This window comes from Brachyhypopomus gauderio, chromosome 10, assembly GCF_052324685.1.
Source record: "Brachyhypopomus gauderio isolate BG-103 chromosome 10, BGAUD_0.2, whole genome shotgun sequence".
Classification (NCBI taxonomy): Eukaryota; Metazoa; Chordata; class Actinopteri; order Gymnotiformes; family Hypopomidae; genus Brachyhypopomus; species Brachyhypopomus gauderio.
The window spans coordinates 14490417-14515196 of NC_135220.1; the positions used below are offsets into that span (position 1 = coordinate 14490417).

The 24780-nt window shown below is 43.4% G+C and overlaps 5 protein-coding genes across 7 annotated transcripts; 2 read left to right on the forward strand and 3 right to left on the reverse strand.

Annotated features, from left to right (window-relative positions):
* Positions 1–1040: 1040 nt before the first annotated feature.
* On the reverse strand, positions 1041–3935 carry LOC143525621 (uncharacterized). 2 transcript variants are annotated; one of them, XM_077019798.1, is made up of 3 exons: positions 3796–3935; positions 3650–3705; positions 1041–3497 (listed from the first exon to the last, which is right to left on the reverse strand). In XM_077019798.1, the coding sequence occupies exons 1-3, from the start codon at positions 3813–3815 to the stop codon at positions 1402–1404; spliced, it is 2172 nt and encodes a 723-aa protein (XP_076875913.1). In that variant the 5' UTR covers positions 3816–3935; the 3' UTR covers positions 1041–1401. The 2 variants fall into 2 exon arrangements, with proteins under 2 accessions (XP_076875913.1, XP_076875912.1); XM_077019797.1 differs by having other exon boundaries at positions 1041–3500.
* Positions 3936–4039: 104 nt separating this feature from the next.
* On the forward strand, positions 4040–8069 carry mcidas (multiciliate differentiation and DNA synthesis associated cell cycle protein). Of its 2 annotated transcripts, XM_077019799.1 has the most exons (6): positions 4040–4173; positions 4461–4664; positions 4819–4882; positions 5109–5203; positions 6194–6301; positions 6597–8069. In XM_077019799.1, the coding sequence occupies exons 2-6, from the start codon at positions 4626–4628 to the stop codon at positions 7290–7292; spliced, it is 1002 nt and encodes a 333-aa protein (XP_076875914.1). In that variant the 5' UTR covers positions 4040–4173; positions 4461–4625; the 3' UTR covers positions 7293–8069. The 2 variants fall into 2 exon arrangements, with proteins under 2 accessions (XP_076875914.1, XP_076875915.1); XM_077019800.1 differs by lacking the exon at positions 4040–4173 and having other exon boundaries at positions 4458–4664.
* Positions 7604–18570, reverse strand: pstpip2 (proline-serine-threonine phosphatase interacting protein 2). Its single transcript, XM_077019801.1, has 15 exons — positions 18411–18570; positions 17359–17459; positions 15440–15514; positions 14696–14730; positions 14492–14598; positions 14316–14378; positions 11200–11298; positions 10249–10294; positions 10075–10154; positions 9254–9352; positions 9022–9118; positions 8607–8679; positions 8455–8489; positions 8265–8335; positions 7604–8190 (listed from the first exon to the last, which is right to left on the reverse strand). The coding sequence occupies exons 1-14, from the start codon at positions 18441–18443 to the stop codon at positions 8280–8282; spliced, it is 999 nt and encodes a 332-aa protein (XP_076875916.1). The 5' UTR covers positions 18444–18570; the 3' UTR covers positions 7604–8190; positions 8265–8279.
* Positions 18571–18776: 206 nt separating this feature from the next.
* sub1a (SUB1 regulator of transcription a) lies at positions 18777–20860 on the reverse strand. The gene is made up of 5 exons (XM_077019802.1): positions 20702–20860; positions 20085–20154; positions 19661–19780; positions 19420–19528; positions 18777–19152 (listed from the first exon to the last, which is right to left on the reverse strand). The coding sequence occupies exons 2-5, from the start codon at positions 20151–20153 to the stop codon at positions 19073–19075; spliced, it is 378 nt and encodes a 125-aa protein (XP_076875917.1). The 5' UTR covers position 20154; positions 20702–20860; the 3' UTR covers positions 18777–19072.
* A 1757-nt stretch (positions 20861–22617) lies between these two features.
* Positions 22618–23477, forward strand: pmaip1 (phorbol-12-myristate-13-acetate-induced protein 1). The gene is made up of 2 exons (XM_077019803.1): positions 22618–22883; positions 22984–23477. The coding sequence occupies exons 1-2, from the start codon at positions 22871–22873 to the stop codon at positions 23103–23105; spliced, it is 135 nt and encodes a 44-aa protein (XP_076875918.1). The 5' UTR covers positions 22618–22870; the 3' UTR covers positions 23106–23477.
* The last annotated feature ends 1303 nt before the right edge of the window (positions 23478–24780 follow it).

Below are 24780 nucleotides of genomic sequence, written 5' to 3' on the forward strand. Positions count from 1 at the left end.
TTGATATGTTAAGTAGGATAGATAAATGTAGTGGGGTGGTATTTTGGTTAGCACTGTGTGTGTGTGTGTAAGATGGTCTGTCCACAGTTGACTCCTGCCTTGTGTCTTGTCTGTATAGGCTTAATGACCCTGAATTGGGTAAACTTGTTTAGATGAATAAATATGATTAATTCAGTTCAATTAGCCCGGATAGTGCACACCCACTCACTGTACACTGCTTCCAGTGAAACTCCCCCAGATACAACAATCAAGTTGGTGCGGTAATGTCTCATCATTTAAGGGTGATGGAAAATGTCCAGCTGTTTGCAGACTGGTATGGGAATTGATTCAGTCACTGAAGTGATTTTAGTTGGGTGTTGTACTTTAATGTCTAGATTACACAGAACAGATTCCCCCATCAAATAATTTTAAGCTTGATTAATAACTGACCTGGAATTTAAATGCAATTTGAAAGTGTGGCATTACTTCACATTGGGCATCATGTTCAAATTTTGGCCTTTTTCTAATCAAGTTGTGCACACATGTGCATTTTCAAAATTCACAAAAACCTGGTGGATGGAAAACCCAGTTATGATATCTGGTAACCATAAGTGGTTGGCCACTTCATCAGATCCAATTCCTAGGTACTGGGTGGGAGAAGATGGTGTAGATCCTGGAAATCCAGGACCAATTTAAATACATGATCTATACTTTCCTAAGCAGACAGACAGGTTCATTTTGTACACATGAGCTGGGCCGGTTTAGAACGAGCATTTGTTCACACCAATATCCTTGCAGTTGTAAGGGCATCTAAACTGACCATTTTGAAAACACTAGCAGGTAAAAGGTTCACATATTGCACCCACAAATACCCTTCAGTTCACCCCAAATGCCCACCCCATTAAAGAAGCCTGGTTCTGACCAGAGTGGCTGTGCGACATGGTATGTTACTGCCCATGCATTCACCACATTGCAAAACCAGGTGGTTGCCGAACCTTCACTTGGATGTTGTGCCTTTTCGACCAGTTTGAATGCAAATAGAACTGAATCAGAGACAGCAATACTGTAATTTGTTTTATTTAAATCACAAAAATCAGAACGAGAAGGATCACTCCATCCAGCATCTCAAGACTGCATCAAACCCTCAAGTTACATAATCCTGGTCCCACCCAATGGAGTAGCTGCTGAAAAGTCCTTTGAGCAATTCATAACAGATGGATGAGGTTTGACTTGCAGGGCCTCATTGGTTGAGCATTACAGTACGAGATTCAGGAGGAGCATCTTCTTGAGCATCTGGCATCAGTCTGATGTGCTCAAAGACTAGCATTGATCGGTACCTTAGGAATACAAGCGGTCATAATGGCTGTAGCCTTTACGTGCCCCCTCCTTGCCAGAGGGATGGCTGGAGGGCACATGAGAACCTCAAACCTGGGATTGGGCAGTCTGTCCTGGAGGGCGGTATGGGCCAGAGGACTGGCCTTTGAGCATATCCTGGGCATGTGGGCGTCCAGGAAACCAGTGCCTTTTTGGTACATCATCCCCATCAACGTCGTAGCCAGTGGAGGGGACACCAGAACCCCACCTCTGGGATTGTTCCCAAGGGCGGTAGGGGCCGGAGTGCTGGCCTTTGTGCATATCCTGGGAATGTGGGCGTCCAGGAAACCAGTGCCTTTTTCGTGCATCATCCCCATCAACGTCGTAGCCAGTGGAGGGGACACCAGAACCCCACCTCTGGGATTGTTCCCAAGGGCGGTAGGGGCCGGGGTGCTGGCCTTTGTGCATATCCTGGGAATGTGGGTGTCCAGGAAACCCGTGCCTTTTTCGTGCGTCATCCCCATCAACGTCGTAGCCAGCGGAGGGGACACCAGAACCCCACCTCTGGGATTGTTGCCAAGGGCGGTAGGGGCCGGAGTGCTGGCCTTTGTGCATATCCTGGGAATGTGGGCGTCCAGGAAACCCGTGCCTTTTTCGTGCGTCATCCCCATCAACGTCGTAGCCAGTGGAGGGGACACCAGAACCCCACCTCTGGGATTGTTCCCAAGGGCGGTAGGGGCCGGAGTGCTGGCCTTTGTGCATATCCTGGGAATGTGGGCGTCCAGGAAACCCGTGCCTTTTTGGTACATCATCCCCATCAACGTCGTAGCCAGTGGAGGGGACACCAGAACCCCACCTCTGGGATTGTTCCCAAGGGCGGTAGGGGCCGGGGTGCTGGCCTTTGTGCATATCCTGGGAATGTGGGCGTCCAGGAAACCCGTGCCTTTTTCGTGCGTCATCCCCATCAACGTCGTAGCCAGTGGAGGGGACACCAGAACCCCACCTCTGGGATTGTTCCCAAGGGCGGTAGGGGCCGGAGTGCTGGCCTTTGTGCATATCCTGGGAATGTGGGCGTCCAGGAAACCCGTGCCTTTTTCGTGAATCATCCCCATCAACGTCGTAGCCAATGGAGGGGACACCAGAACCCCACCTCTGGGATTGTTCCCAAGGGCGGTAGGGGCCGGAGTGCTGGCCTTTGTGCATATCCTGGGAATGTGGGCGTCCAGGAAACCAGTGCCTTTTTCGTGCATCATCCCCATCAGCGTCATAGCCAGTGGAGGGGACACCAGAACCCCACATGTGGGATTGAGGAGACCATTGCCAGGGGCGGTAAGGGCCGGAGTGCTGGCCTTTGTGCATATCCTGGGAATGTGGGCGTCCAGGAAACCCGTGCCTTTTTTGTGCATCATCCCCATCAACGTCGTAGCCAGTGGAGGGGACACCAGAACCCCACATCTCAGATTGGGGGTTAGACGGCTGCCATTTGCTTGCTACCCAAGTAGGGGGCCACCTGTCGCTTTGTTGAGGATCCCTGGCTGGACCCACACCGAGGCTTTCACTAGCCAGAGAAGAGAGGCTCAATTTCGTCTGAGGTACAAAACCTGGGTCCGTCTTACTTAACGGACTGCTGTGTAAAGAAAGGCCACGTTGTGGGCCCCGAGGATGATGATGGGATGGACCACGATAAGGGGGGCGTGTTGTCTGGCCTGAGGATGGAACCCTGTGGCTAGGACCAGACTGGACGGTTTCCTTTTGCACCCATGAACCAGTGTACGGCCTCTGGAAGCCTTGAGCTCTGGATACAGAGTCCAAGCCGACAGAAGAACCCTGGTGCAACTGCCCTTGTTTAAAAAGGCTACTGGACAACTCAGTGGTTTCTAGTGCAACACTAGGTTCAGAGCTCCATGCATCAACGGAAGAGGAAGCCAGCAGCTGGGTTTCAGATACAGCTCCAGGAAACTTCTGGTCACGATGGACAACAGACCGGTAAGGGCCTGCAGATTCACGTTCAATTAGAACCTCTGAGGAACCTTGTTGACTGCCAGAAGCCCAGTTTGACTGAACATCAACCTCACTGAATTTCACATCTTGGTCAGAGACCACAGAGCTAGTCTCCATGGCTACGACACTCGAACTAAAATCTTCCACCTCAGGCCGCCGATGAAGGTAGGGGGCTTTTACAGGCTGAGCCACAGAATCCCATGCTACTACACCATACCGATGAGGAGCAGTTTTTTTTTTTTTATTCCACATTTGGGAAGAGGGCCAGGGTTGAATGGAAACAAGGAAAAAGTTACTTTTTTAAAAACTTTGAGCAAGCACAAAGCATCAATGTGCATAGTCTAATCTAACTTACCGTCTTGACCCGCTGCATCCTTCATCAGCAATACTGCACTGAGAAGTAACCAAAACCTAAAAGGCACAAAGAGCATTTACACACAATTAATCCACTGTCCAATTTAAACAAGTAAACACAACAAGTGACCCCTGCCACATGGATACCTTCTGTGCCTCCACATCATGGCTATAGATGGGATACTCCAGAACACAACTTCATACAGCCCTTCCTTTGCTCCTTAAGAACCACAGACCAACATATTTCTGCTGCGTACCTGCATTCCCTTTAAGCCTTAATATTTTACCTGATAAGAATCACCTGTTCAAATTATTTTATGCCATTTTCTGACCAATTATAGGAACCAATTAGTGAATAGTGAGAATGATTGGAACCAATGAATAACTGACAGGACACTCAAAAGTAGTTGCTGATGTTAAACAGCAACATTGTAACTGAACAAACTTTCGTTTAATTCCTTGTTGATTATTTTAAGGTGCACAATTTGTAACGTTTGTTCATCTTGATGTTTAAGATAATTTCAGGTAAGCACAAAATGGAAATAATAAATTGATAGTCTACTGACGCGATGAATTGTTGGTGTTTACAGTCTTATCTCAGACCTAACCCATTTAATAATCGCTATAAAAAATATATAGTCTAAATCTATAGTTCAATATTTTCCTCTTAGATTATGAAGGGAGGATGTTTCTGCAGCTTTTTGTAGCCCTTATAAGTTCCGAGAGAATGAAGCAACTCGCTCCTGTAATACTCGTGTGAACACCGGATTGGGTCAGTGATGGAATGTTTTGGTTTACTGAACCTTTAACAGCAGGAAGAAGTTGAATGGGCGCTCCGAGGCGCGGGGAGTTAGGGCACGCGGCGGTACATCCGCACCTGACGACAACGGTCAACTCCCGTGGCTCGTGTGCTTACGCGCTCAAATTAAAATCGCACCCGCGCTCTCAACACCTCAGCACTCCTCTCGTGAATCGCAATGCAAACGTGCTACTACACACATCTGCCGTACCTTGAGGTAAAATATAAAGGACATTTTATAATGTTTTTTTTCATCATATATGCATAGTTTATATTTTTAATATTTGAATATTTAATGTATTTATTAGCAGTAAGAAATGCGTAGTGTTTTTAATCAGCATGAAAATGGATCATGTATTTTTTTTTATCAGCAAGAAAATGGATCATACTCAGGAGATGAATCTTCGCTTGACATCACGTTTGACTTTGCTTCAGGTGATCACTCAAGTTAAATAGTTACACCTTACTTCCCATCTTGTCTTTGATAACAATCGTTGTCTGCTGTAAAATGTCAGTTAAATCTCACTTATCCTTGCTGAAGACTACACACGGTGTGTCTAGCAAAAGTTTATAATCTAATGAACTTTTTGATATTTGTAATCATGTTCGCGTAATGAAGGAGCATACCCTTAATTGTTTTATTTTTTTGTGGTTGCACTAGCGTCGTGGACGGAGCAACCCGTCCGCACAGCCTCCTCAGAAGCAGTCGCGCTGGAAGCAGTGGAGTTGGACAGTGTCCTCCAGTTGAACAGAGAGGTAAGAGCGAGAGCACTAAAACCTTGTCATCAGCAATTCTCGGTGCATTCCAGTAGCGCCCCCTTGTGGTGCCGAATGGAGACGTTTTGTTCCTCTATTTGTTCCTGATCACTCATACAGAAAATAAAACATAATTGGGCTTGTGCTGCAGGGAAGGATGGCAGACAGCAACACAGAACAGCCAGGTTTAATGATCACGGAGAAATCCAACATGCTGCTTCACCATAATTTCCTTAACTCAGGGTTATTATGTCCCCCCGGGTACTTGTGTAACAAATAACTTTATACAAGTGTAAGCTTCAGTATCTTCTTCTTTTCTGAAAAACACTTTCTGAGAACTGGCAAACACCAAGCTAATTGCAAAAAAAAAAAAAAAAGTGTGAAGCACCACCCATATGGTTTAAACCTCCCGCCCATATATTAATGCTGAATAATAATTACTGTAATAATTATTTTTCATCATTGGTAGTTTTCTGCTACCATATCTGTACATTTACATGTCAAATTCCAGGCCAGATTCTACCTGTGCACTCAGATTAATTAAAATACATATATTAGATTAGATAGACAGCAAATTACCTGATCAGCTAAGAAGAGTTCACAATTAGAAATCCATATTTGGTACTGGAAAGAGCCGAGTTGACCGAGTTCATGTGGGGGGTGGGGGCTGCATATTTGGCGTTTGAGTACCTTGGCTGTTACAGACTGGCTCACTCACTGTGCCTCGTGCCTGAGGCCCAGAGTGAACACTGCTCCCTGGGGTGTACAGTAAGACAGTAAGAGAACCAACTGCCCTCTTTCCCTCTTTCTGTTCCTCCCTTCCCTCTGTCTGTCTCTGCCTCATCTCTCTCCCTTTCTGTTTCATTCCCTCTTTCTCTGTTCCTCTCCTGTTTTGCTCTCCCTTTCTCTTCCTCTATCCTTCCCCTCTTTTTCTCTCCTTCACTGTCTCCCTCTCTCTCTTTCTTTCACTATTTCCCTCACTCCCCCCAGCTCCATTTTAGCCTGCAGAGGAAACAAGAGGAGATCTCAGCCTTAAAGCTGGAGAATGAACATCTGAAGGACCAGGCCAAACAAACACATTTTAACATCATACTCCATGTAAGTTACACCTCCCAGAGAGACTGCCAACATTTATCATTTTCTGTAGAAGCAATACTTGTTTCTTATTTTATTTTTGTTTAATTGTAATTTATGGAAATAAATTCTAATTATTAGTTGGACTGTAATCATCAATGCTAATGGATCTCTTATGGACACTAATGACTGAACAGGAAGTCAGTGAAGTCTAGCTTCTATATTTTCACCACCAGGGGGCTCTAGTCAGTCCATATTCCTTCCACTAATATCAACTTCAGCATTTACAGTTTGTTCCTTTTTTTGTCCTCCTGCCAAGGCCTTCACACTGCAGGCTGAGGAAGCCAGTGTGTGTGTGTCACACCAAGACTCAGCACAGACAACACGCTCGCACAAGCCCGGTGGCATGGCCGCACCCTGGTGCTTCACACCCTCAGAGCAGCCCCGCCTCTCCTCCCTCCGGACAAACATAGAGCTGGAGGGTGGGCCACACCCAGCAGTCTCTCCCAGCACAGGGGCCATGCTGGCAGGAGACAGGGTGAGGAGGCAGCTGTGGCCCAGTCACCACATCCCGTCCCCCGGCCTTGCGAACAGCCCGTGGGGAGAAGATCCTTGGCAGATCGACTTGTCTTGCTCACCCGATGCGAAACGGCTCAAATTCCAGCAAGAGCTTCATGAACTGGCCTCAGAACAGCTCCAGGGTCAGTCCCAGCAGGACCTTCTGCAGTCGACAGGAGAGCCGTCTCTGAGCAGGACTCCCCCCCCACCTCAGCTGCCCAGCATGGACGCGGTGCGGGTGTTCGGAGCATTCCATGGGATTCAGGTGGTGACGGCCACTCAGCCAATCAACTCTGACCTCAGGGCAGACTGCAGAGAGGAGGAGGGTGTGTGCTTTAAAACCTCCATCAAAGAGCACAGCACCATCAGGACGAGGGTCTTCCCCCATGGGAAGACCTTCACATCTCACACGCCTGACGGAGGCTGCAGGTTCCTCTGGTTCCCCTGTGAAAAGTGAATCTCTTTTTTCTGTATACTTGCATTGGTCATAGATTCAGTTGATCGTGTACAAATAGCTAAGGATGAAAGTATCTCCAGTGAAGTTACACCAGGCTTCAAAGCCACTTTTTTAAAACTGAGAAGCTCATTCTCTTGCTCCTTCACAAGCTACCTGAAGTGTGGTTGGAACGGAGAAGTACTCAGTGGTGTGATGGTCTTCTGTTTGGCCATCTATGAAAGCCACACCTTCCAGCCATGGAAGGGCTTAGCCTGAATGTCAGCCATATTTACCCAGTAACACCTCTAAAGCATAAACAGACACAGTCATGATAACTGAGAATATATCAATTTATTGAAGCACGATGTGTGAGATGGTAGTAGCAGCGTTTGGGATATGCCACTCTACCGAGGAAACAAAAGCCCTGTATTTCAAACAGCGGCTCCTGCAGACAGAATTCTGTTGGATCAGACTGCAAGTGTTTACTCTCTATTTGTAAACAAAACACAACTCCTCATTTGGGCTTTAAGACTATAAATAAGTTACATTTGCTTTTAAAAAGCAGACTTTAAGGTTAATTACATTTACCAGTCTGATCCTCGTATGGAAACATCAAAATAAGAGCTGTCCGATGAATACAGTGGCATCACCACCGTAGTGAACATGGCCGTGTGTCGTCTTTGGGGCAGAACCATCAGCGTGCTAGCGGCCATGCTACATGCTCCAGGACCGCAGTCACAGGTCAGGGCAGTGTTGGCAGGCAGCCCTGCTCAGCCTGACGGGCATTCATGTGTGTAACCCCCGATTCAAAAATGGCGTGAAGCACCATCCTTGCTGTGATGTGCTGAGAGCACACGAGAGTGTCTGTATGAGCACTGTTCACACCGAGATAAAACGACACCAGCGGCTCCTGGGTTCTCTACGAGACACAAACAATGCCATTTTATTATTGCTGTTGTCGTTATGGTTGGGGTATGTTGTTTTTCTTGTTACCTTGCTGCTTGAGAGTCAGTATCGAATTAGACTGTATCCTGGGTCAGCTACAGTTGAATAGTCCATGTCATCTAGAAATAATGATGTTTTACATTTTAGGAAAAGGCTGAACACACCATGCACCAATATCTACTTGGCTAAAACTGGTACTCATCATGTGAGAAGCCACGAGAATGGTACAGGTTCTTACCTCCTGCGTTAGCTGGTGGAGGCGCCGGTCCTCTCCTACATCAGAACAAAAGGTGACAAAAGTTCAGCTTTCCAAAGTTCCTGGCCAAAGAGGAAAAGCAGACTGCCAGGAATCCACCCAGTAATCACCCAAGCAGCCAATGACATCCTCACCTGCTGATGAATGGTGGCTGTCGGATTGGTGCTGTTCTCTGATTGGCATAGAAGTTCTCGTATAGTATTGGAGCTGGAAACAAAGGAGGGAGGAGGGGCTATTACTTTCTGGTCTAACTAGGATACAGCACACCACCTAAAACTAAACATATATTTAGAAAAGTTTCAAATTCAAATGAAAGGCAAATTAATGCACAGTAAAATTGACAAAACTTGAACCATCTCAAAGTGTTGAACTTTGGTGAATCTGTTCATATATATATATATATACAGTACATGCATATATTTCTGTTGCTGGATGGTTATTTATAGAGCCACATGTTTGTGTGGCTATTGTTTATGTACACACATTTGTGTATTTCTGTGTGTAAATTTCTATAAGTATGTATTCTGTATTGTGTGTGTGTTTGAGAACCTGGAGGTTTGTCACCAGTCCTCCGTAGGTTGATGAAGTGCTCGATGTCTTCCTGAATGTTGCACTGCTCTAGAGACTTCCTGACTTCCTCATACAGCTACAGACAAAACACACGCACACACATCAAACCACAATGCTTCATATTTCATTTGGAGAACCAACACAGCTCATCCGCACGAGCAGACAGATGAATATAGGGGTTATAATGCCTTATGTGTAATCATAGAGGGACCTCGTCACTGGTGACGCACTGCTGGGAGAGGTGGTTGAGGTGAGTCCACACAAGGTTCCTCAGAGTATTGATTCTCTCCACTTCCTGTTTTTCAAAAAGCTGAACAAACACCACAACAACACACAAACACCAAGGTGACCATTCGTGTTATCGGGGCCCTCCCACGCTTGTGCTCCACCTCCCACGCTTGTGCTACAGCTCCGGTGTTGGTAAAGTCTAAGTGTTTGTCAAAACATGGAATAATACACTATGATTTTCTTATGTCTTTGGCATTTTGTTTGTGATATATCTGAGATGGACATGTGCAACAAATGAATTACAATGTTGCCATTTTGGTGATTTTAAAATGATGTTAAAATAGATGAGGTAGCAAATGAGAAATTAGGTAATGGGACATTTAAAAGTTAATAAAGTTTTAATAATGGGTTAATATAGTGTCAGTAAGATGTTTCTACACGTTCAGCCTGGGATCTTACATATCTGACCTACATGATTCAACATTATCAAAGAGGAAGTAAAAGTAATGAAAGACTATTTGTCATTCTACCAGTGATGTACCTGATTTGAGTTTAGCAAAGAACAAAATAAATAACATCATCATCATGTTTAATTAAGAAACTTAACACAAGCATCCAAAGGACATTTGCAAGCCGTGGAGCCACAGGACACGTTACTGTGTAATCAGAAGTGACTGGAGTGTGTAAGACTGTAAGTGACTGGAGTGTGTAAGACTGTAAGTGACTGGAGTGTGTAAGACTGTAAGTGACTGGAGTGTGTGCTTTTGATGGTTTTGGAGTATGGTGCTGAGTGAAGGTGATCACCTCACAAGCTCGGAGGTGCTCATTCACCCACTCCTGCCGAATCTTCCCGAGCACAGTGACGTTCTGGTTGTACAGCCTGTCTGGGGGGGGCACATTCCCACAGTGACGTGTTAACAGTTCTCACAGGCTGGTGTTGAATGGTTTTGTGCAGGCATGTCTATCATCACAGCTCACCTGCTTCATCAGCCGACTGCCTGGCTTGTTGCGCTTTGGCATACAGCTGGGAGGCAGATAAGAGAGGAAGGGAGAAAGAGGGAGAAGGAGGGAGAGAAGGAGGAGACAGAGATTCTGTATGACTTCACAGAATGTGTATTTGTATCAGGCCTTTACATGCAAGACACTTGTAAGACACCTTGAGCGCTTATCCTGCAGCTTGAGGATGTATTTCTGTCGGCCAATCAAAGCAAGACTTACCTCATACAGCAGCACCGCACAATCATTTAAGGCTACAGATACAGTGTACATCTCCACTCATGTCAAAACACCCAGATATAGCCCTGTAAAACCTGCCCATGATGCCTAATGATAAAGTCTCAGTGGACGAAAACAAGCAATGTTGGATTGTGACAACGCCCATGCTGGAGCAGGCGGCCACGGCTGACTCACCGTGGCCACGCACTGTCAAACAACCACGTCGGCTACAACAGTGCTCACAAGAGTGCGAGGCTTCACACTTCACACTGGTGAAGGTGTCCAATTCAGTGTCTTCACACATAACAGCAGCACACCACAGTGTGACCAGCAGTGTATGTTAATACAACTGTGTCATCCCCATTAACCCTTCCCCACTACCATTTCCCAGTGGGGAATATTTTGGCCCACTGCAAAACATAAAGGAATCTTCCAGAATCAGTCACCAAGATCGCAGGTTTTCAACTCAAGTCCTGGGGTCTACTGCCCTGCTCAATGTTCTCTGGCCCAACACTCCTGGTTCATCTCCAAAAGGGCTTCGCAATATGCTATTTGATGAAGACCTGGGTCAGTTGTGCTAGAGCTGCACGTGCTAGAGCTGCACGTGCTAGAGCTGCGTGGCAACCCCCAATCACACAACATCAGTTTTCTGAAACGTCTGTTGTGTTAGAGTGAGCAGGGAGGCAGACGCCCCCTAGGGGCAGGCTGGCGTACCTTCTCCTGCTGTTTGGTGTTGCTGGTGGCAGCACTCCGGTTCATGGCCTGTTCTGCCTCTTCTTTGTCGCGACACTTCTGCTCATATGTCCTCTTGGTCTGCGTCAGCCAGGGGAGAGTCAGAGGAGCAGATGGTTAAATGCAGCGCATGCTTCATGGGAAAACACGCGGTGCATCTCCTCACTCCTGATTACCAAGATTTAAATTTGCTCCTGCATTCTTAAACAACCACATGTGCTGCTCATTTTAGACTCTTTCGTCACTATTGCAGCTTCCAAATGACCAAATATGTTCGTTTAAAAAGCTAGACAAACATATCAAATCTAGAGCAAACAGTTTTAGTTCCTTACTGCATACCAACATTTTTTTTAAGCCCTTGCACTCTAAAAGGCCTGCCAGCAAGTCCGGATCCTCACTCCACAGCAGCGCAGATGTTGCACAGATACTGGATTTGACATGATTGACATGAGATATAAACAAGGAAGCTGTTTGGTCACAATCAGCTGCTTATCAGCCTGATCATGGTGTTATGTCCATGAAAAGGGAACACAAACACATACGCACACACACATAGACAGAGAGGAAGCCAAAGTGAATGGTTACAGAGGTTCAATGTTTTTGTGGTGGTAGCACAAAAGAACAATTGTTCCTTTTGGGTGAATCAGTGATCAGGGGGCATGTGGACCAGTGATCAGGGGGCATGTGGACCAGTCATCAGGGGGCATGTGGACCAGTGATCAGGGGGCATGTGGACCAGTCACCGGGGGCATGTGGAAAGTGTGGTCTCACTTTAGAGCATGGTAGAGTGTGTATGAGCATGCATGAATGTGTGTGTGCTTGTATGTCCAGTGGTGTTGTTAGCATGGTAGACTGTGGTCTCACTGTACTCTCCTCAGAGGTTCATCAACCCTGTTCCTCCGGATGAGTTTCGTTTTGCATCTTCCGTGACTAGCCCTCGCCCACTAGCCCTCGCCCACTAGCCCTCGCCCACTAGTCCTTGCCCGCTGCTCCAATCAGCAGCATACACTCACTTCCCTGCTGCTCACCTCTGTACTTGTGCACCATGCAGTCCTTTAGCCCGTCAGCCCTGTGGGCTTTCTGTCTGCACTCACTGGATTTACAATTGAAACCATGTGTGTGACAAAGTGAATTTCATTAGATGGTTACATGAATATGGGATTAGTTCAAAATCCTACCCCAGCCAGTCCACAATGTGTAACTGGGCCCTGTTTGCCCAATGATTTTTTTTGCCTACTGTGTATTGCTGCATTCATATTTCATGTACAAAACCATATAACATTCTATGCCAAAATTTATTCTACATGTGGCATTTTCACCTGGAGGCTAAATATACTAAATGTACTAAAAGTCTCCCAAACTTTAAATGTCTAAATGTCGGTAAACTCATTGAATCACAGACAAGGGATTTAGTGGGATGAAGATCAACTGTTTGGTATATTGCTGCTGAAGTTTATAACCTAATCGAATAACCTAAAAACCTCATAGAATAACCTAACCTTAGCAAATAACCAACCACTTATAATCTATGAATACATTAAGTATCATCGCATACATCAACAACAGTCTAGAGGACAAAGGTAAAGATGAATCAGAGACTATACTGAGAAGAACAACACACTCATATGAATGTTTTCCATGCTTGCACGACTGGAGGGTCTTGTGCGCTCAACGGCCTGCTTACATTTGCTGACAACTGCTGAGGGCAAAATAGCTCAACTCAAAATGGAAATAAGATCATATCTCCTCTGATCCAGGAAGAACTCTGAGCAGACTGCTCGTAACCTCCCGGCTGGACAGCCAGGCAGCCAAAAGCCACCACAAAAAATGTCGGAAAAACATCTGGAATGTTCACTGTCCAGATCAGTCACCTGACGTGAGGCTCAAATGGCTCTGGCATGCATGGAGACGCAAAGACGTCTCGGTTTCAGGCTCAAGTGACGTCAGAGCAGCAAGGACAACAGCTCAGACCTCTCGCCTCAGACCCAGTCGAAGATCACAAAAACAATTGGTAACCACATGCCACGTGTGAAGATTACATTAGTTCATCCAATTACAATGCAACTGGGTGCCAAGGTAACAGAAGTCCAGAGCCGGAATGGCTAATCGGGTGATTTGGGAGGATTCCTGATGGGCCCGCTCATGTCAATCTCTAGTTTGGGCCGATTGAGAGGGAAAAATAATTTTGGGCCGAATTTGGGCATGAAACTCCCATGCTGAAAAAGGGGCCCACTCCGGCCCTGCAGAAGTCGATGCTGTTGTAACAACCAACAGCATCGACTTCTGCAGGGCCGGAGTGGGCAGCAGCACCTCTTTCACAGGAAGTGAAGCATGACCTGAAAACCTTAATGTGGAAGTGCCTGATATAGCCAAGTGCATTCTTCTTAATTCCTCAAACATTCAGTAAACAGCCACTTCATTAGGTCCAACTCCAAATATGCACACGGTATGAAAGAATGGTCAATTTATATAGCGCCTTTCAAGATACCCAAGGTCACTTTACAATTTTAACACAGGTACAAGTTTTACACGACCAATCACGCACCAGCGAGAAGCAGCAGCCAATTGCGCACGGCAGAATCCATAGACTCCTGGGGGACTGCATTGGGTGCAGGAAGAGAGGGGACAGACCATCCACCACTGGACATGCAAGCACACACACTTTCATGCATGCTCATACAACTGAGCATTATTGAACATGAAGAGCCACACAGTCAGGGAGAGTTTCTGTCAGGGACTGCCAATTTACCTAACCTCCATGTTTTTTGGACTGTGGGAGGAAACGAGAGACCCCAGAGGGAACCCACGCAGACACAGACTCAGATAGGGACTGACCTCAGTGCTGAGAGGCTAACCATCAAGCCACTGTGTAGCCCCTAATACAGTAGACCAACACACATGGCCCAAGGTTCCATGACACATGTGTGATCATGTGTGTGTATGAAAAAGGTAGAGGTTACCGAGAGCAAGACATGTTACCAGCACTCGGTTAACCTCTGAGCACACTGAACTGATAACAAAACGTCTTGTAATGGGATGTTTCACAAAATAAATTCATTCCTTATTAACCATGTTTAGAATGATGAGGGTGCCTTTACCTCCATGGTTTTCTTGTACTGTGTTGCTTTCTGCTTGTGCATGGCATCCATCTGCAGCTCCACCTAAAAAAAAAACACAGATTTGCAAAAGCTCCAGGCACTCCAATCTGGTTATGGCAGACTGTGGCTATGGCAGATCAGTCAGTGATTAATGAAGCATGCATTTCTTTCTTTACCCTCTTTCTGGATTCTTTCTGTTTCTCTCGAAATTCCTCCATCTTCTTTGCTTCTTCCCTGATGGTTTGGGCCAGGTGCATGTGAGACACACTCACCTGTTCAGTCTCTGTAAACACATGCACACATACACTTTCATCACAAAAGGAAACTTACAAAATATTTTGGCACATTATAGCGTTTCACAACATCCATCCTCTACTTACGAAGTCTGAAAACATCAAGCGATCGCTTCAGTGTGCTAAACAGAGACAAACACAAAGAAGAGCAGTGACCATCAGGCAACAAAGCCAACGGCTGTGACACTGGTGTGGAAGGAGACAGCTATTCAGTGCGGACGACTTCAGGGAACAGGAAATGTTGCCAGTAGACAGCAGGACCCAACAAAGTGTGACACAGGACCCCTCGCTAAAAGCCTAATAGAAGCCACATGTGAGATAGGCCAGTCAAAAACACTTCACCTGATCACTCAGGCCTGTGTGCTAAGAGCTATTCAAACTATAGCAGTGTTACCTCTGAGGCTTAAAGAACACATAAATGAATCCATTTCCACTCTACATACAGTAAACATAATGTGTGAATCATGTAGCAAAATACAAACAAACAATGACAAAACAATGACAACAGTGACAAACTACCACCTCACACATGAATCCACAGTCACAGGTGCATTTGCACTAATTAACCTGGTTATTGTATAAATGATGAACATCATGAACACACACACACACACACACACACACACACACACACACACACACACACACACACACTAAAACAGAAGCTTTCATGGTCAGTCTGAGTCATACTCAGCAAATGTCTCCATTACGGTGCATTACGGTGCATTACGGTGCATTACGGTGCAAGCGTTTGCTCTGTCTGTGTGGCCAGGTGTGAGTGTCTGTGCGGCTGAACTGTGGACGCTAGACTAACGAGTCATCTCCTCTTACTTCATCTCATTCTGGCCGCAGATCTTCTTGGACAGGCCCAGCAGCTCCTTGGCATACTTCTCTTCGATCGCAGCTCTGAAAGCACAAACAGAAAGGGAACCTGTACCCCAGAGACGAGCAGTACTCTCCATATTTTGTTATTGTAGGACTGCTAGGACTGGATTAACCATTAATTCAGCTAGGACTGGATTAACCAGAGCAATGCCAGTGACATGGATCAGGAGTGCTATGAGCTGTCATAGTACTAGTGAAGAACTACTGCTAGTAAGGGCTAGAACTAGTTGTTCGACTGCACACGTCGCACCGTGACTAACGTTTTCCAAACATGCATTTATTTCATTTCCCACCCAAGATGTTGAAACAAAAATTATTTAAAGTTAGCCACAGTGTGCAAACCATCACACAGGGTGTCCAGGCAGCAGGTGTAGGAGACCAGAGAACATCTGAGGTTATAACGTTTCCAACAGGACAACTTTTCAGGTTGCTTCATACTAAGACACATGACCTGTATTGTGTTCACTAAGGAAGCTGTGACCTCACCCTGTCCACACTACCTTTAACAGGCCGATTTAGCTGCTTTCACTTTCCCAGTACATAGCTGTGGTCAGTTCAGGCATAAGTGTCATCACCTTCAATTACAAATAATCTCACGATGACACAATGGACAGGAAAGGGTGGGATCTGTATGGAATGCAGTTCTGCTATCTCATTGTTGAACATGGAGGGCAGGTCCACTTAGAAGAACTTCTCCCACTGCCCTCTAACCAAGCGTAATGGTACTGAAGCGCTTTCTGAAAGATTGGCCATGCAGAAGTCAACTTTTTAACATTTAAGTCCTGTGAAGACTATTTTCACAGTGCATCGTGTGAGAGGTTTACACCTCAGTTTTCTGGTGAAGCTTAAGCTGACATGTGAAAAACACATGGAAGGAAACTGAATCAGCACAAAACAGGCCCGTCACTGTAACTGTACTAACCCCAGACACAACGACAAAAATGAACCTAGAATACATTCATTTAGGATCAAAATGAACCAACTGCAGAATGTAAACACAAAGGGTCTTGAAGGGTCTTGATTATTTTTCAATTGTTTCTATGATTCATCTGATCATTTATATGGTGATATGAAGCATCGTTTTGTCTAAAGCTCCCTCTTGAAACAACGAACAAGACCATGTCATCAACGTATTCTGAAATGGTGAAATAAAACCCAAAAAAATATCGACATGAACCAGAGGGACAAGAACAGGACCCGAAGAACGGGACCCAAAGAACAGCACCTGAAGAACGGGACCCAAAGAATGGGAACAGGACTTGCTTTGTCGGCACTGGTTTCTGAAGAGATTTTTTCACACACATCTGATGAAAACACATGGGAGGTGATGGCATAGGCTTAGAAAGTTCTAGCTGTAAAACTGCCCACTCACTGCTGAACTTTTGATAAACATCAACTGACAAAGCCCATCCTGACAGGTGAACCCATGGGAAGTGAGAAATGAATTTGATAAATGGAGATTTTAGTTCCAGACTTCCACTCCCTTGTGAAACTGACCTCTGCAGTTTCATAAAATAAAATTTTATCTGAAATGTTTACAGGCTGTGATTTACAGGCTGTAAAAGTTTAGTTGAGCTCTGTGTCTTGATAAGAAGCTACTGTGATATGACAGTTTTAAGCACTGCAGTAAATTTCATGTCGCAGTACTAGCTTTAGTCAAAATTTACATTTGTACAATAGCAGTTTGATCTCTAAGCTCTGAGTTAGTTCTAATCCTTCAACGCCTTGAACTCGTGTATCTTTGGAAACTTATCATTGACTGGGAAACAGATTAATTAAATTACTATCCGATTAATTGACTTATTTAGTGACTGGTTTATAGACAGTGTGTAGAGACTCCATGTTCTAGGAGTCTAGTTTCTCACCTGGCTTTCATAAAGTCCTCGATCTCTTTGCACGTCCTCTTACCGTCATTAAGGTGCTGGATGATGGCGTCATACCCCGCTGTGCTGGTGATATCACCGGTCTGTAAACGTTAGGTTGGAAATACATTATTGGTACACGGTATGGAAAGAATGGTTCCTCTAAAAATAAACACAGCAGTTTATATGGCTGTACAAGAGCACATATCATACTTTTCTACTTTCATCCATATGTCATTTACTTTAAATACGTCAACCTTTTAAAATAGGACAATATCACAAGTAGTGCTAACAATAGGCGTACTTCAGCCCACAAAACAGCCAGTTGAGCAGTCTAAATAGAACTTCCCTGTCATCTACGGAATCATATTCATTTCTTACTCCGATTTGCAACTTAATCTATCATTTTCCGCTCAATCCTGTAATTTATGTCTAAAACCCAGACACATAACAATGGTTTAAACCACAACTAACATTAAGTATTTGTCAAAATAAAAGTGTAGAATACTTTTTAAAAAGCACTTTAAAGATATTTCTGAGTGAATGAAACGTAGATATTACAATATTATGCCAAATTGATTTTCTCGTAAAATTATTCTATTTACTTTACATTTTTGAATTTATTTAACTAAGAATATAAATTTTTACTGATGCAGCCGTCTGTTTAGAGAAGCTGGGAAAATACTTTCATTCTCATAGGAAGCGTCAGATAATTAAAATTTTATGGCCCCATATATTCATATATATATTCTTTCAAAATCAGTAGCCATAGAGACTGTTTAAACATGGAAACATTCCAGGGTTTCGAAATGTGTGTATGAGAGACTTAGTTGACCACAACATTGTTTTACTCGGAGGAAGTTCTCACGAGAAACCAATCAATTCTGATGATAACTTTCCGAACGTATTAATTTTGAAATTCTAAATAAGGTTCTCAGTACACTGATGATGTGACAGTAACAGGCAAGCTATACTCAGTAAAAACTGCGCATAGCCTATTTCCACTAAGCAGTGTTCACCTACGACAGTGGAAATGAGATCGTTTCAATTCTTACCCAAAAGTTATCCTTCAAATGAAGGTCCCTCATTGCGAAGACGATAGTTCCGTATCAGACTGTAACAGCTGAAAGAGTGAGGGATTTTAACTGTTGCACCAGAGACTCCACGACGTAGGGAATCGCTGGGTCCTAAGCAAGTAACTCTTGACTGGTGGTGTGGCTGTCAAACCGAAATGAAACTCGCACTGGTTTCCTTGACTCTTCCGCCATCTAGCGGTTACATTCCAGTAGGTAAGTTATAACATCATCGTCAGGATGTAACTGGTAGCACAACTAAGTAGCAAACCTGAATAGGTCTGGTTTAATTTAATTCAGTTTACGAAAGAGTACCTAATTCATGCATATATAAAATGATGCAAGTAATGTTTTCACATCTCCATGATCTTTATTGAACAACAATTCAACCCACATCTCCACTCATCCATTGATCTGCCTACAAGTCCCCAACAATACATTTCAAATTCATCTGCTTTAAATTTATTAGTAGGAAAAAGAACAACAACAAAAGCAAACACTCAAAACAACACAAGACTGACCAAATGAGGAAACCTACGGATTTTCCGATGGACTTTCACAACCATGTAAAATGTGGAATGAGATTTTTTTTTAAGGAAAAGAGACAAAAAATTTAAAACAAGCTTGTGACCGCTTCTGAAATCTTATATCCTCCTCACGGCGTCGTCAACGTCATCAATCTGATCCTTCAACTGGTTCCACTGCTCTGGGCTAAGGGAGATTCCTGAGGAGAAAATTCAGCAGTCATAATCAGTGTCACTCTTGAACATCAGGAGGATGAAGCATGAATAATAATCACTTAGTTAGAGGCTAACTGGTTTACAGAACAAAATTATAAATTACACCCGACTCAATCCAAGAGTAGTAATTTATATTTTATTTAATTCACCAAAAAAAATGCACAAATATGCCACAGGACGAAAAACCATTGGTCAGAGCAGAACAATCTGTGTTGTTGTGTGTGGAAAAAAAAGATCTAAATACACCTCACCTTTCTTTCCCGGTTTCATTTCACCTTCTTGGTCCATCCAGTATTCGCGAATATCAATAAGTACCTTCCCTTTGAAGTCCCTCACACTCACGTACCTCATCTTCCCTATCTTAGAGAAGACAAATAAAACACTTACATACCTCATCTTCCTTATCTTAGAGAAGACAAATAAAACACTCAGTCCTCCGTTTCACGGATAAATGAGAACATGGCCGCCGTGCAGGCACACTCAACTCCTAACCTGGAACATGCTGTCATTTTTGTTGCTGCTGCTCTTGGAAGCGGCAGACGTTTTGGAAGATTCTCCGCTCTTCTGCTTCTTCGCCGGCTTCTCTGGGGTCACCTGCTTCTTCCTTTTGGCCTGTGATGGGGTCAGGCAGGGCACATTAACCATCTCAACCCACCAGAGGGGTCAATTCCAGGTTCAGAAAGTAAAAGTCCTCACCAGGATTTTGCTCAGGCTTCCTGGATTGTGTTGATTCCACTAACTTTACCTGGATTGCACTAATTAGAAAATCTAGCAAGCTTGAGCAAAATCCTGGTGAGGACTTTTACTTTCTGAACCTGGAATTGACCCACACAGTCTACAAACACTGACTGGTTCTATCTCCTTCTATCTCCATCTCCTTGGTGTGTCAAAAGGCTGTCAGACGGTAGGTACATACCTTTGTGTCAGGCTCACTATCAGAATCACTGTTGGAGGTTGAAGACAGTACTTCTTTTGACTTGGGCATTCTGAAAATACAAAATTCAGCACTGCTCAACGTAACCATACACACTATGGCTTATACAAGGCAAAAAAATAAACAGCCTTATTAAAAAAATTCACAGCTATGTTAAAGCAGAAAAGTATAAACTACAACTGTGTAATCAATAGTGTACGTGTTGTCAGCTATAACTGGATATTCAGTCATGGTGTCATTTTTGATCACCAAGTGACTCTGCATGAATTTGCATGGCAACAAATACATTTCATAGTATAAATTCTTTTCATCAGTAAGAGGGTGCCAAGACACACCTGTTCTGTCACTACAGGTTTCAGGACAGTATAGGTATAGTTTTAGATATAGGATAGCTAAGATAGCTAACCACCTCACTTTAACTCATTATCAGATGAGCTAAAGTGGGTCAGAGAAAATGTTAGCGACTGTGCTGTTTCTACTGTATTCTGTAATGGAACCATGAAAGCCATCAAGGCCCGAAAATATTCTCCTGCGCACACAGGTAGCCATCTTTCGCAAATTAATCAAACATGCGCGACACGATTACTTGCAATACTCACGTGCAAGTTGTAACAGGAGACGTTCACGTTTATCAAGTCAATGGTATCAGACAGCAGGTCGATCGATGCGAACAGCGGTCTCTTTTCTACAAGGCCCCCCAACTGTGCGCGCCAGCGGACTCTACAAAGAAACGGTGCCTCAAAGATTCATGGGCCTTTCCGCATTGCACTATGGGAAATGTAGTCTACCCTTATCTTGGTCGGTATCGGATGTTTTGGTTTTCTAAGAAGGCGATTATCAGCAATTAATAGTATTCATGTTCCTATTATATAATATTTAAACAAATAAAGCTCACTTAGAGGGATGTTGCAATTACTCCAAAACAGCAATGTTTAATAACTAAATTATAACTAAACGTTTAATAAAATAAAAATGTCGCCTACAAAACCAAGAACCTTCAATATAAGATGGGCAAAGTGTAGGCTAGATATTATCGGACCTTAATATTTACTACATATTACTTACACTTGTAATAATCCCTAATAAGTGAATTCACGGTAAATGTATCCGTGTTTGGATCGCCAACATTAATGACATCTTAATAAAGACTAAGCTGGACTGTTTGTAAACAGACGTAGGCCTATGCTCTCCTCATTATACGCATAAACATATGATAACATGCTAATTTAAGCATTTTGTTCAAGATAGACTGTACAATTCTTATCTTTACAACAGTAAAGGCAACAGGCTGTTCGGCTGTCAACAGGCTGCCACCCTGACATTTTCTTTGATTTGTCACAGCAGCGCTATAGAGGTATTTGCGGTCTTCCTCGTCTGTCAGAAGGCGGGGGTTTCATTCGTCATTCTAATTGGTGCGGAGAATGAGTCATTGTGTGAGCCACGTGTGAAACATACCGGCAAGTCATAACATGCACCAATCTTCTTTCTTTCCATTTTTATTATGCCAACAAAAACGTACAGTGCAAACATTGGAAAATAATTTTAAACAACATACAAAAGAGTATATATTGAATATATCCATTCAATATGGATATATTCACCTTTATCGGGGATCCTGAAGAACGTAAGACGTCGTTATTATTTGGTAAATTCGCAAATAAACAAATCTGAAGAACGTTTGCAATATTTGCATTTTACAATTGCAAATATTAATATATTTACTCAAAAGAACAATTACGTTTATTAGATGAAAGACATTTAGCTTTTTATGTTCTGAGCACTAAAAAGAAGTATGTAATTATTATGTAATAAACCCCAAGCGCGTAACATTCCCAAACCAAATTAAAAAAATTATAAAACTGTCGGGCCAGGATATCTATACCGTATATACACCGACCGACCTCTTACGATAAATAGATATTAATTCGGCGGATAAGATGAAGAAAAATAGGGAAATAGGGCATCCTTGACAAATGCCTTTTTTAATTTGATATCTAGATGATGAACCCTGCGTAAATTGCACACTTCTATAAATGTCATTATAAAATAAGATTACTTTGCAAAAACGAGGACCAAACATTGAAATTCCATGGTTTTAAAACAAACAAACAAAAACAGTGTTTAGTAAAAACTTTAAAAGGTCTAAAAATAAAATCAAACGTGAATTTTACAATTGTAGGCCTACTCTATATAGCACACCGAATATGTCTTTGAATATTCTCCCTATAAGTCATAACAAGTATCTGGCCAGTTCATTACATTCGTTTTGTATGTCCGGTAATTGTTCAGCACGGAGACCTTGTGGACTATATTTTATGAATTGCAAACAGAAGCACTGTTTGTTTACATTTGGCAGTACAATGTTCGCAATAGTATGTTCTCTCCGTTATCATTACAAAGAGTACATTGGTTGATTTTTACTGCCGACTCAATTATGAGAGGAAGATAGTGAAAACTCTATGTTAGTAGTGGTGTCAGGAGGCCCATCTTCGGAGGCGTATATAACTTGTGATTGTGTCAGACATGTTTAAAGCAAAGTAACAGGAACTGCCTAGCGTGGATGACGTGACGTGGACGGGGATTCCTATAGTCACACCGTCACCCGCGTCACATGAGTTATATAAATTCAACGCCTAAGTATAGCCGGCCGATATTCCCTCGACTATAAAGGCGGAACGTGCTGCGTTTTCTCGCGTCTGCGCTACAAGTATACCAGCATTTTCCTGCGTTCTGAGAAGACGACAGAAATCTACCTAAGTCTTCCAAAGATGGCAAGCAAAGGTAAATTTGAGATCTTTCTTATCAGATAGTTTTGTATTTTCCAATGGCTAGCTGTCCAGACCTTGTACATTAATTCGATGGCTTTCTGGCTTGTTTCTAGAGCAAACCATTGTGTCTGAATGTGCGTACCAGTTGCGCAAGATGGGAGATTTGATCAACTGGAAATACGTGTTGCTGCATTTGATCGCCAGAAACTACAAACAGGTCGTGAAGATTAAATGAACAGAACAGTTCGGCGAACAATACGTGACCTAATATATCGTTGTTTGTTGCCGCTCGAGACCGTCGCTCAAGCGCTCACGTAACCGGCGAGGAGACTTCCGACTATACCGCATTGTATGGGTGTCCGGTTCCCCAGAGCAGCTGCCGCAGGAGAATGACCAGAATCTCCCGGAGACCTTTGTGGGCGGCAGACACGCAACCCTTGCACACTGGAAGTCCTTAATTCACTTATGCGGAGAGCCTGAAATGGCACAACCAAAACTGAGAAGTCACGAACTTTGGCTGATTCGGCTTTGTTGTACAGCTACCAAAAGACCCGTGAAAAGCTCCGATCCGATTGGTTGACGTTTATAAATGGGAAGATGTGGTGGACTGTGTGCTGTTTATTTTGTTGATGTAGATTTCATTTTGGTTTAATAGATTGAACCTAAGGCCATAATAAATTAACGAACCTACAGATCCTAGAAATTAAATTATAATATTTTATGGCCACGTGTACACAGTGGAATAAACGGGATTGTTTTTCCAATGTTTCTGTATTGTCCTTGAAATAAATGTCTAATTGTGAACAACCAGTTATTTAACTCTTTTCTGATCACCTCTACAACGGGTGGTTCATGTCAAAGAACAGTGCTCATAATCCAAAATGTAACTTTACAGAAGACCTTATAAAATCCCAGTCTTTTCTGTAGTAATCTCCTGATTGGTGGTTTGTTCCACAACAGTCTGAAATGCAAAACTTTAATGAGTTCAACTGAGTGTAGTTCCTTCGATGGGAGAGGAAGGAGCATGACTGGTGTGAGCACCTCACCTGATTGGCAGCCTCTTTTCCACCTCCATCAGGTGGTGATGGTCTCTATTAGACCACCATCTACATCCTTTACACGTGTCCCTTACACATCTCATAGTGGTAATACCTCTACCACTACAACACCCTGCGTATTTACAACATAACACAGGCGTAAGGTCTTTTTAAAAAAGCAGGAAAGAAACAATTGCTCTTTGAACTATTGTTTTTGGATAACACCCTTTGATTTTTATAAATGCATCCACAATCTTGGAAATCTACGGAGGTTTCAGTTAATTTCCTCTTATGGTTTCAGTTTGACACTTCAAACTTTCTTCGAAGTGAGATGTTTCTGTGAAACCATAAATAAATTGTGAAATTATTGAGGTTGCTGTATTATAACAGACCCAAAGGTAAATTCTAATACCAAAAACCTTTCCACTCCCAAATGCTGTCTTAACAAATGATTGTGTTGTTCTACCGACTTAATTTACAAAAGAATTACATTCATCAAGTAGGTCCTTGGTCACTATAGATGAAAATAGTGGAACAAAAGCTTGTGAGACATATCAACATATTTCAGAACAATGCAGAACTTTAGCTAAACAATTTTTGGGATTTCCAAATTGCTTTTTTATTTATTGCTTTACCAGAAGACATAAATATTTATTTGACCTATGTGCATTTTGTAATGGTGATGGGTTACTCTTTACCAGGCTATATCACCATGGAAACTTATGCTGTACATCTAACCTCCTACAGAACAGGTTAAGTTCAGGATTCCAGATCATAAACAGGTCTTGGACCAATCAGCTTTCAGATTGCCTAGTGTACCAAATTCCAGGAAAATCATTTGCATTTAAATGAGCACTGGTGTGTAAACACGTA